Source organism: Stigmatopora argus, chromosome 4 (genome assembly GCF_051989625.1).
Source record: "Stigmatopora argus isolate UIUO_Sarg chromosome 4, RoL_Sarg_1.0, whole genome shotgun sequence".
Taxonomy (NCBI): domain Eukaryota; kingdom Metazoa; phylum Chordata; class Actinopteri; order Syngnathiformes; family Syngnathidae; genus Stigmatopora; species Stigmatopora argus.
The window spans coordinates 874,459-886,836 of NC_135390.1; the positions used below are offsets into that span (position 1 = coordinate 874,459).

At 43.4% G+C, this 12,378-nt stretch overlaps 2 protein-coding genes across 3 annotated transcripts in view; both read right to left on the reverse strand.

The window, feature by feature from the left end:
• Positions 1–1,358: 1,358 nt before the first annotated feature.
• The window catches only part of aprt (adenine phosphoribosyltransferase), a 40,736-nt gene continuing 29,716 nt past the window's right edge, over positions 1,359–12,378 (reverse strand). The window contains exons 4-5 of the mRNA XM_077599788.1: positions 9,475–9,553; positions 1,359–1,727 (exon numbers count right to left, since the gene is read on the reverse strand). Coding sequence (XP_077455914.1) covers positions 1,588–1,727; positions 9,475–9,553 — 219 coding nt within the window. The 3' untranslated portion in view covers positions 1,359–1,587. The remainder of the gene's footprint in view (positions 1,728–9,474; positions 9,554–12,378) is intronic.
• ano10a (anoctamin 10a) overlaps positions 1,621–12,378 on the reverse strand; it is a 165,342-nt gene continuing 154,584 nt past the window's right edge. For both annotated transcript variants that reach the window (XR_013300166.1, XR_013300167.1), the window contains 2 exons: positions 9,475–9,553; positions 1,621–1,727 (listed from right to left, as the gene is read on the reverse strand). The gene's annotated coding sequence lies outside the window, so the exon portion shown is untranslated. The remainder of the gene's footprint in view (positions 1,728–9,474; positions 9,554–12,378) is intronic.

Here is a 12,378-nt window from a genome sequence, read left to right on the forward strand (position 1 = left end):
TGTCACTCACTCACAGTGTCACTCACTCACAGTGTCACTCACTCACTCAGTGTCACTCACTCACTCAGTGTCACTCACTCACTGTGTCACTCACTCACTGTGTCACTCACTCACTCACTCACTCACTCACTCAGTGTCACTCACTCACTCAGTGTTACTCACTCACTCAGTGTCACTCACTCAGTGTCACTCACTCACAGTGTCACTCACTCACTCAGTGTCACTCACTCACTCAGTGTCACTCACTCAGTGTCACTCACTCACTCACTGTCACTCACTCACTCAGTGTTACTCAGTGCACCCGTGCGCGACGCCATCTTTAGTTTAAAACATAATGACAGAACATACAACATCTGTTTCAGCTCAGTGCGGTATGGCCACATGCATTTCTAACGCAAGAAAGGATTCGCTGGGTGACCCAAGCATGGCCGACGGCGTGCCCAACGTGGAGAACATCCTCAAGGTAGGCTTCCTCAACACAAGGTGGAGGAATGCCTGGACAAATATTTGGACTCTTACGACATCGTCCTGGTGAAGGACGAGACCTTGGAAGTGCCCAACGCCATCCTCCTGGTGAAGGACGAGACCTTGGAAGTGCCCAACGCCATCCTGCAGAAAGTTCTCTAACTTCCTTGTACATTTGCCCATCGGACACGTTTTAAATGGACACTCTTCCAATTGTTTGTTAATTAGATCACAGCAGTGAGAACAATGGGAGACAGAAAAAAACAAAAAAAACAAAAAAAACAAATTTGTATATATACACACACGTGTATATCACTCATAGTGAGTATACCAACTTTGTACTGGATAGGGCTGTGATTTTTCCATTCTCTTGTTTTACTTTGGTTATCAACACAATCACACACTTGGAGTTTAAGTACCGACCGGTACAGGACACCTACCCCCTTTTATCAGTTTAATAGACTAATATGCTGTCTGTACACCTGCTATTGACCAGTATGCACAGGATGTTCGGCGCCGTCCCCTGATGCGACGGTCGCAGTTCCTTGACGCGAACTTGCACATTGGACATTCACATATACGCTTTACTCCCCAGAGATGTCTTCAACTCTTTTGGATAGGTCGTCAACCTCAGGTACCCAGGTGCGGAGCCGAAGTCCAGCCCGCTAAAAGGGTCTTGAATGCCGTGGCCACGGTCTCCCCAAATATCGGCTCAGCCCCTGGATTCCTTCGGTATTTTGACTCCCAAAATGGAATGACCAATGAATAAAAATATGGTGTCTGCTAAGTAGTGTGCTGTAGGGGTTTCTGTTGGCTTTTCTGTTCATATTATTGAAAACAAACCATCACATTTTTCTTTATCTTACTTTGTAGGTAAGGAAGTCAAGTGCAAACAGTATCATCCCATTATTTATTTAAAATCCAATTACACAGGCTGAAGATAAGAAGGTTTATTCCAAAATATGCTTTTGTGTCCGAGAAAAAGTTCCAAAGAATTATGCATTAAGGAACCTTAAACAAATTATCTTGACATCAGCAAAATTTTAAGTCTGTATTTATATTTATGTCAAATAGCAGTTGTGAATACACCATTTAATTAAATTCACACAAAGTGAATTATTTTCAGTACTGAACTAGAGAGAATACACTGTGTGGTTTCAATGTCTCAATGCCTTTTAATTCAACCAGTTCAATAATGACCAAACAGCCTTGAATTTCCGCATGTAGTTTCTTCATTAGTTCACAAGCTGCAAACAAGGTACCTACCGAACAAAGAAAACAATGTTTTAAAAATAAGACACACAAATACAGATAAAGGGCACACAAAACACATGAAAAGTAGAGAGAGCCTCTGACCGCTGCACGTGCAGGTGCTGCCATACTCAATTCGAGTTCTGCACCCAGGACCTGACCAAGACTTATTACTACTACTACTTATTTATTATGTTGACCACTTATTTATCTATTACTATTTATTGATTATTTATTCATCATTACTACTTATTCATTATCTGTGTTTGTTTGTTGTTGAGTCCTAAGACTCAGCGAGTGGTAGAATCTCAGCAACTTTGCGCTGAACGTCTCCAAAACGATGGATCTCATCCTGGACTTCAGACGGAACAAGGCTGCTCCGCTGTTCTGATCTCACTTGGACTACTTATTTCAATGTTTCTTAATTATTGATTAGTACGCTGGAAGCACGACAGCAGACAAAAAGGCCATGCACAAAGTGATTAACACTGCCCAGAAGTTCGTCGGCAGAGCCAGGAACATCATCGGGGACCCATACCACCCTGGTCACAATCTGTTCCAGCTGCTGCCCTCTGGCAGATGCTATAGGTCCCACAAAGTATGGACAAATAGGCTCAAGGACAGTTTTTTTTCCCACATCCATCAGGACTCTAAACTTGCGGTAACACGACACACAATCCCTTCTGTGTAATAACTTCCCGGTGAGGTAATATGAAAAGATGTTGGGCGGTGATCTGCCTCCTACTGGCTGACTGAAGGTAAGTGAAAGACAGTGAGAGGTAAGTAATCTGCGATGTATCCATCACGGCAGAATGCCAAATTACGAGTCCGAAATTAACACTTATTTGGGTCTTTTGCCGGGAAAACGCACCTTTTGGAGAAGCACTACCAATTTCGTCATCCCCAGTTTTTGGGTATGATGACGATTAGGCTTTTTTGTCGAGTCAATGATGATGACAAAGCCTATGTCTGATTATTAAATTATTATTATTTGTCTGTTGGTTGTTATTTGTTCACTGCGTGGTGAAACCTTTGAATCTCATTATACTTTTATAATGACGATATAAGCATTCATCTCATCTCATTCTGAATCGCTTTATCCTCATTAGGGTCGCGGCGGGTGCTGCAGTCTATCCCAGCTGAGGGCACAAGGAGACGGAGAACCATGCACACTCACATCCATACCTAGGGGCAATTTAGAGTGTCCAAACAGCCTACCATGCATGATTATGGTATGTGGGAGAAAATCAGAGTACCCTGAGGAAATCCAGGCAGGCCCAGGTAGAACGTGCAAACTCCAGACAGGTGGACGTGACCTGGATGTGAACCCAGGACCCCAGAGCTGTGATGCCGAAACGCGAACAACTCACCCCAGCCGGCGGCCCTTTTCAGCATTCAATTAAATTAAATCAAATTCAGGGCGGCCTGGCGGGTGAGTGGTTAGCACATCGGCCTCACAGTGGAGTACCTGGGTTCAAATCCAAGTCGGTCCACCTGTGTGGAACTTGCATGTTCTCCCTGGGCCTGCTTGGGTTTTCTCCGGTTACTCGGGTTTCCTCAAACATTCCAAAGACATGCATGGTAGGCTGATTGGAGACACTTCTGCAACAATAAGTCATGGGTCACCCGGGATCTAAGGGCAATCCTCAACAAAAAGAAGAGGGCTTTTGGGTCTGGGAAAAGGAGAGTCTGGAAATGGTCCAAAAGGAGCTGAAGAGAGAGATAAGGAAGGGAAACGCCATCTCTTCCACCGCTCACACGTCACCCCCTCCACCACCGGTATCTGCATTACTGTCGATCAGATGATAAGAAGCTTAAGAAGATTGAGGCAAGGAAGGCTACCGGTCCAGACGGCCTCAGCCCCAGACTACTGAGGGACTGTGCGGATCAGCTTGGCAAAGTGATTCTGCATAAATTTCACTGTCACAGTAGCAAGAGGGTGAGAATACAGACAGAAATCCATATCCATATCCAGTCAGGACTTTGGGAAAGCCATTCAAGAACCTTAATTCTAGCCTGATTTAGCCAGTGACAAAACAGTGCCATGCACTATATACTTACAAACAAATGTTTGCACTGTTGCTCTTGGGACCTGCAGCTGCTTTGAAATGGCTCCAAGTGACTTTCCTGACTTGTTCAAGTCAAAGATTCTCTTTTTTACTACATGTTGAGCTCCTTTGACTTTCCCATTATACCGTTTGTGGGTGTTTGCATCCAATGAGCCCTATTTAAATGGACTCAGAGAAATCACCAGCTGTAGTCACTCAATCACTCACAAGTTAAGAGGCCATGCTATGAAGCTCATTTCACTTACACAACTTTCTAAGTCACCAAAATTGCTAATTCGTGTTGCTGTATGTATATTTTTGACCCAGCAGATTTCATACCTGTCAACCTCTGCCGATAACTGCCCTTATAAATGATTATGATTCCCCTTACAAACCCCCAAAATCCTTACAAACACCGTACGACTCTTACGGTGTTTGTAAGGTTTTTTGGGGGGTTTGTAAGGGGAATCATAATCATTTATAAGGGCAGTTATCGGCAAAGGTTGACAGGTATGAGATTTGATCAGTTTTTCTGTTAACCCATAATAAAGTCACAAAAGAACCAAACTTCATGAATGTTTTTTGTGACAAAGAAGTATCTGTTCCAATCACTCTAGAGAAAAATCAGGAGTTGTAGAAATAACTGGAAACTCAAGAGAGCCATGACATTATGTTCTTCACAAGTGTATGTAAACTTTTGACCATAACTATGTATGTGTGCGCAAGTGTTCGCGTTTGTGCGCGTATATATACATGTATAGATAGAGTTATAGATAGATAGAGGTATAGAGAGAGAGATAGAGGTATAGAGAGAGATTGAGGTATAGAGAGAGAGAGAGATAGAGGTATAGAGAGAGAGAGAGAGAGGTATAGATAGAGGTATAGAGAGAGAGAGAGAGAGATAGAGGTATAGATAGAGGTATAGAGAGAGAGAGAGAGATAGAGGTATAGAGAGAGATAGAGGTATAGATAGAGGTATAGAGAGAGAGATAGAGGTATAGATAGAGGTATAGAGAGAGAGAGAGAGAGAGAGAGAGAGAGGTATAGATAGATAGAGGTATAGATAGATGTATGCATAGATAGATAGATGTATGCATAGATAGATAGATGTATGCATAGATACATGTATGCATAGATAGATAGATGTATGCATAGATAGATGTATAGATAGATGTATAGATAGATGTATAGATAGATGTATAGATAGATGTATAGATAGATGTATAGATAGATGTATAGATAGATGTATATATATAAGCGAATGCTGATTTCAAAATAGAGAAAAGATAAACAGATAAAAAACTAAACAATTTTTTTGACATCTATAAATGAAATTTAAAAAAAACGTACATATCTTGCATAAAACGTGAAAAAACTCACGTTCCTGTCACTGCTCGCTCGGGGCACACCCATCTTACGTAGGGCACTGACGTCAAAACCAAGTTAAACGTGCTCTGACTGGCCAGACGCGAGTAGCTTTGATCTTGAAATTTTAAAAAATTCAGCTTTGATTTTTTTTCATTGTATTTCTTGTTCGAAAGTGACAACTTTTGTAGAAATATGAACCATCGAAAGAATTGAGATATTTTGACATTAGAAGCAATATGGCTGCCACACATCTTAAACTTCTGGTAAGAAAATTGCAATTTCTGTAATTAAAAAGCATCAGGTTGTTGTGGGATAGACTGGCCAGTTGGCTTAGTAATTGTTTCTTCATGTCGCGCCATGTGGCCAAACTGGTTTTACAATTGTTTGTTAAGATCGTAAAATGTAAGATATGTCCATGACAGCATCCTCCATCCCTCCATTGAAAGTGTCAACCCGACGGCTGTTCCCTCGCCGCCCCAGTGATCTGGTGACGGGTCCATCTGAACCAGGGCAGGTTCGGAACGAGAAAGATCGTGAGTTCACCCTTTGATTTCTGTCTCCGTGAAGTGTGATAATTTGAATTAGTAATATCAATGCGGTAGTGTTGAGTCAGGGACCCCACTAAGAGTGTTGAGTCAGGGAACCCACTAAGAGTGTTGAGTCAGGGACCCCACTAAGAGTGTTGAGTCAGGGACCCCGCTAAGAGTGTTGTCAGGGACCCCACTAAGAGTGTTGAGTCAGGGACTCCGCTTGGTGTGATCAGAAATATTGTGTGAATCACGAAGTATTGAGATCAATTTCGGTAAATTTAGAATTGAATTGTTGTTTAAACTATTAAGTGATTAAAATGGGTCAGAAAGCGACAAGGGAGATGGGTTTGTTGCCAGACTGCAGAATGGAGATCGGAGGGTTACCGGATGTGGGGTATGTGCGGATGCGTAGAGTGAGGGGTTGCCTCTGTCTGCCGCGAAGGGTGGAGAGGCATGGTTTCTGTCCCAGTTTGACGGATTTGGAAGGTTTGATGAAGGATATGGACGGTTTGATGAACGAAGAAAGGGAATTGTTGAAGAAAAGATTTTAGTAAATGAATAGAAAAGAGTTTTGTAAGCATGAAGAAAAGATTATTGCAAGTGCATAGAAAAGAAAGTGTGGGAAAAGCAGATGAAGGAGTGACAGAGAGAGAGACCGAGAAATTGTGACAGAGAGAGAGAGAGCAACAGAGAGTAAAAGAGAGCGACAGAGAGATTAAAAAAAGACCGTGCACGATATTGAATTCCAAAGAATCATTGATTTATAGTGATCATGGCACCCAAATTGTACCTGGCTGGTTTAGATAAAATAATTGACTTAGGATAGGCATAATTTCCCTGGTTTGTCCTTAGCGGGTAAAATATGCTTTGGCGTGGGTCATATTAATGACTATTAGAATATTAATGATATTACGGATTGCATAAGCATCGAATAATTGATGTCAACCAACTTACGTTAACCTATTTCCTTTGGGAATGATTATTGCTGATGGGACAGCAAATTTGCAGACCACTGATGTCTGATTATGAGTGTATGCGTGAATGGTTGTCTGTCTTCTTGTGTTTTGGAAAATTGAGCCATGGGAGGAGCCATGTCTCAACAGGGGGGTGAGCAGTATAGTACAACAAACAATGCATGATCCCAGAGGCCTCCAAACCTACTTAAAAAAATTGCAGAAACTGTCTCAAATGCTGTAGACACAACTCTCAAGGCAATGAACGACCCAAGCGCGGAACAAGGAAGACATGGACATATCCCTTCGAGGTTCTAAACATGGATTTCATCGAGCTGAACCAAGGTGGCATATACAGGTACTGTCTGGTGGTCATCGACCAAGTGGGTTGAGATAGGCCCATCCAAGAAAGCTGACGCTAGGGCAGTCGCAAAAGCCATATGCAAAAGGATCATTCCAAGCCATGGAATACCACGAGTCATTTGGAGTGATGGTGGTGCTCGCTTCGTGAGCCGCGTGATGCAAGCTATGGGACGGCATCTTGGAATCGACCTGAGGCATCATTGCGCCTGCCTCCCCCAAAGTGCCGGACTCGTTGAAAGAACAAATGGAACAGTAAGACTCAGACCGGTGGTGGAGGGCACAGGAGAAACAGATTATCTCACTCAGTGGTTATGCAAAATGTTCCAAGAAAGAACTGTGATTAATGCAAATGATCTGCCGACATCTTCTCGGTCTCCCACACAGGAGGTCCTGTCCCCAGGCGACCTGGTACTCGTCAAGGTGATAAAAGAAAGTGCTGGTCATCTCCAAGTTGGGACAGACCTCACCGTGTGATTTTGACCGCTAACTTCACCAAGTTGGCCATCACCGTCAAAGCTGATGAACGAGTGTTGGAGCTCACGACCATGATCCAGTGTGGGGCTTGGATGTCCCCCTCAAACACAAACACTGGTCAGTCTCCTCCAAAATCCTGATGGCTCTGTTCCCCTGGGTGGGAGCGGCAAGGAACGCCCTGCGTCTGGAGACCATTGACTGCAGGTTCCAGGCCTGTGTCGGCGCGTCAGTCCGGCTGCAGCAAGGCCGAGAGGCCCGGGTAGCCACCATCGCCCAGGTGATTGTCCAGGGCCGCCCTGCTCTTGATGGAGTGGCCGCCCAGCGGAGAGGTGTGTGTGCCGTGGTGGGAGACTCGTGCTGCACCTTCATCCCTGCCGGCGCGTCCTGCTCGGTCCATGATGCCCTGCAGCTATGAGGAACATGCAGAGCGCTGTGACCGGAGATCTGGTTCCACAACGACGATGGCTTGACTGGTTCCTCTTGGGTTCATGGACACAGACTCTTTTGAAATCCCTAGTACTGTTTGTAACTGTTATTGCTCTCGTGCTTGTTATCCTAACCTGTTGTTTACCCTGCTTCTCAGCTTTGATCAAACGTACCATTAATGCCACAGTCGAACGTACCATGATTGTGTAAACCCAGCTAATGCTAACTCGTATGCACATGCAACAATCCATATCCCGATCTGACCCTGATGTTGTGCTACTGTCTGACACTAATTAATATGTCTTTCCTATTCTGAGACACCAGACGATCTCCCAAGCGGGGGGTCAAAGGAGGAAAACCCTCAACTGCGTGAGGGTTTTCGCCTCTTTCTGGTCGGTCTAAACTCCAGTTCGAAGTAATTTGTGAAGAATTTCGTTCAAAAGTAGCGTCGGTAATGAATGAAGTTTCAATGTTTTTATAGTCACAGCAGGAGGGAATTGTGGGATAGACTGGCCAGATGGCTTAATAATTGTTTCTTCATGTCGCGCCATGTGGCCAAACTGATTTTACAATTGTTTGTTAAGATCGTAAAATGTAAGATAGACTGGCCAAACTGGTTTTACAATTGTTTGTTAAGATCGTGGAATGTAAGATAGGCTAACTAGCTGGCCTTGCATTTGTTTGCTTGTATTGTGCGATGTGGCAAACTCGGTTTGCAATTGTTTGTTCGCATCGCGCAATGTAAGATAGGCTGCGGCAGTTTGTGTGAGCTATAAAAACATCTTATTTGCACAAACTTAAAACCTGCAAATGTCTAACCATATTAGCCCAAAGTTTGTTTGCATGAACTGTGTCCTACATCACTGTCATAGAAACTTTACCCTGTTTTCCGATATAAAGACTGACCCACTGTTCATTCGGAGAGAGAGTTGCAAGGAAAACAGACTGAGCGTGTTCGCAGCTGTTGGAGCTCTCTCCCTCCATCCTGCAGTCCGGTAATAAACCTATTTCCTTTAAATTGATCTCACTCTTTCTTAACCTGTTCCTGAAGTTGTATTTTCAGATCTATCAGTTGTCATCAAGATAGACATTTCTTTTTTCAAATTGAATAATTTGATATTTTGCATTTACAAAGACAGGCATATTAACTTCCTTATGATACTGACCCTAATAATGTGCTTTTGATTCATACAGTATCTTAGAAACACAACTTATAATGATTTTTCTTAAGATTTTCCCTTCAAAGTAACACATTTGTACTTCCTATTAAAACCATGAATATGGAGGTGAACATTGGGAATCAAGGGGCGGCTTATACGTGAGAAATTCAAAAATTTCAAGGCGATTTTCAGGGTGCAGCTTATACGCGCGGGCGGCCTATATGCGAGTAAATATGGTACTTTTGGGGGATTTCGTGACTTGGATCTTTTTCGTATCTCAAATCACTCATTTGCATATAAAAAAATTGTAACATGAAGATTTAATACCTACAGTAAGTAGAGGTATGACAGTTGGAGGAAAAATGTTTGTGTACGGTGCGGCTCTAATAAAAGTGAGCGTGCTTGTTAACAGATTTGAAAAATAAAAAAATCTCACCTCCAGTAGCCAGAAGGTCATCAATAAGCACAACTTTCTGCCCTGGGGTTACTGCATCTTCTTGGATCTCTGCTTCTGCCTAAAAGGGTAAAAAAAAGTAATACAACTTCAATGTATTTTGTGAAGCTACAATATACAATTTTAATTGAGCTATACTTAATCCAAATACTGCATTAATTCATTCAAAACAATGGAAAGTACAAATACAAAATACAATCAGGATATAACATGATTGCAAAAAAGTGTTGCAGCCTAAAACAGGGTAAGCGCATGACTTCTATGTACAGTCGTACCTCGTGATACGACCGCTCGTCATACAACATTCTCGTGTTACGACGGAAATTTCAATCAAATAAATCGCCCGAGATACGATCAAAATTTCGTGATGCGACCAAGCCAGGTGGCCACAGCACTGTCTTTTTTGCATCTCTTTCGTGTATAAAATATATCTACCAGCACTGGGCGGACTTTGCATTTTCACAAACGATTCCCCCCGCCACCCCAACCCCCCCAACGTTGGTCTACATTTAAATACCAGGTAAAAAATACTATGGATCGGCAGAGTTTTGCAAAGAAAAGGCGACCGTTGACAATGGACATGAAACGCGAAATAATTGAAAAATATGAGTCAGGTACGTGTTACCGAGCTCGCTCGGCAATACGAGAGGAATCCGTCAACTATATCCACCATCCTTAAGCAGAAGGACGCAATTAAGGAGAAGAGGTCTTACAAGGGACTAACTGTAAGTTCCCACCGGCGCAGTGACATTCACGATGAGATGGAGAACCTTCTTTTATTGTGGATAAAAGAAAAACAATTAGCAGGAGATAGCGTGACCGAGTCAATCATATGTGAAAAAGCCAGCGGAATTTACATGGATTTGATAACAACGAAAGGAGAGCCTTCAACAACTTCAGAACCCTTTAAAGCGAGTCATGGCTGGTTCGAAAAATTTAAAACAAGATCTGGAATACACTCTGTAATCCGACACTGGGAAGCGGCGAGTTCCAATTCGAAAGCCGCGGTGGAATTTATCAAGACATTTGCCTTGATTATCGCCCAGGAAAGTTACATCCCCCAGCAAGTTTTCAACTGCGATGAAACTGGTCTTTTTTGGAAAAAGATGCCCAGGCAGACATTCATCGTGGCAGAGAAGGCATTACCGGGACACAAACCTGTGGAGGACCGCTTAACGCTAGCGTTGTGTGCTAATGCGAGCGGTGACTGTAAAATAAGCTGCTACTGGTGTACAATGCGGAGAACACGCGTGCCTTCAAGAGACACAACATCAAGAAAGAAAACCTACAAGTGATGTGGCTCACTAATTCTAAAGCTTGGATTATGCATCATTTTCGAAACATTTTGAAGGGGAGCCAAAAACAAACAAATCTTGATGCGTTTGTTTTGAAGACTTCGGCGGAGCCTCCGGGTGGTGTCAACCCGTAGAACTACGTAAGGTAAAAAAGATTAAAACAAAATTAGAATTCAGTTTTGTGTGAAGTTACATTAAACGTCGAGTGTCTGTATATAGTTATCCAAGTTAATTTAGATTTGTTTGTTCGTTTACGAGTGCCGTGGATAGAGCATGAGGACAGTGGAACTTGTTGATTAAAGCTGGCTTTTCCATGAAGCCAGCCAGAAGCATCGTCACACAAGCGATCCATGTGAAGCCTGGCATTTTCAGTACAGCTCTTCCAAAAAACGTGTTGCTGCCTGTTGCCGCCGGGCCCGGGTCGTGGGGCAGACCTCGCTCGTCGCCGGATCACCAGCCGACGCCGCGGACATGGGCTGCCAGATCGCCGGCCAGGAAATTATACTGCCACTTTGCTCCTCGGCGCCATCCAACCGTCAATTAGCCTTTCAGGAAGCTCTATTTTCTGATAAATGCAACGACATCAGCCCACTGCCCGGATTTAAATGGAATCTTAACTTCCATGTTGCTCCACCTCGATGTCCCAGCATCCTCGCCGGCCAAAGTGCTCCATTTTCGGAGGCCGATGGCTTCGGCCGCAACGTCGACGGGGATCGCATTTCTAAAAAAAATCCCCCTTCGCTGATGCTCTCTGCCGTCAAATTCACAGAGCAAGTTATATTTTCAAATAAGCGCAAGGTCGCACGGGGCTAGCATTTGTGATATAAAAAAAATCCACCCTCACACAGGGGCTCCCGGCCGCTCAGAAAGCTCTATTTTCGGATAAAATTTACGGCTACAGCCCGCAGTGCTGAGTTGAGTGATTGTCCTCTGTCTTCCGCCATTTTCCTAGTGGAAAGTGCAAGACAGGGGAGTTGCTTCCGCTTGCGAGTTTCCCTATGGATTTTCACATTTTAAGGAACTTTTTTCAGAAAAAATCCAGTGTAGGGAAGTCGCAAAAGTTGAAGCCACGAAGTGAAGGATCACAGTCTGCTTCTTCCTGTGTATACACACACACACAAAGTCTAGCTCGTATAGTCAATGAGGTTAATTTTTCCCCATTTTGATGCCTTATAACATATACAGTGGTACCTCGACATACGAGCGTAATCCATTCCGAGACTGAGATCGTATGACGAGGTTCTCGTAACTCGAGCGGACGTTTCCCATTGAAATGAATGGAAAAAAATTTAATTCGTTCCAGCCCTCTGAAAAAACACCCAAAACAGGATATTGGATTGGAAAAATGTTTTATTTCTTCTAATTCCCCATCTATTAACAAAGTAACACATAACTAGTGGTTTAATAGAAATAAAGTGTTTAATCTAACTAAAATTGGGCGGATTTCGCCGAGGGGAGAGGGGCACAAAAGGGGCGGGGGGCTTTGTTTTTTTTTCTCCACACAACGCACTCGTAAACGGAACAAACACTCCACCCTCACGTTCGCTATCGATGGGCTGTTTGCTGTCGTACTAATCCCTTCAAAATATTC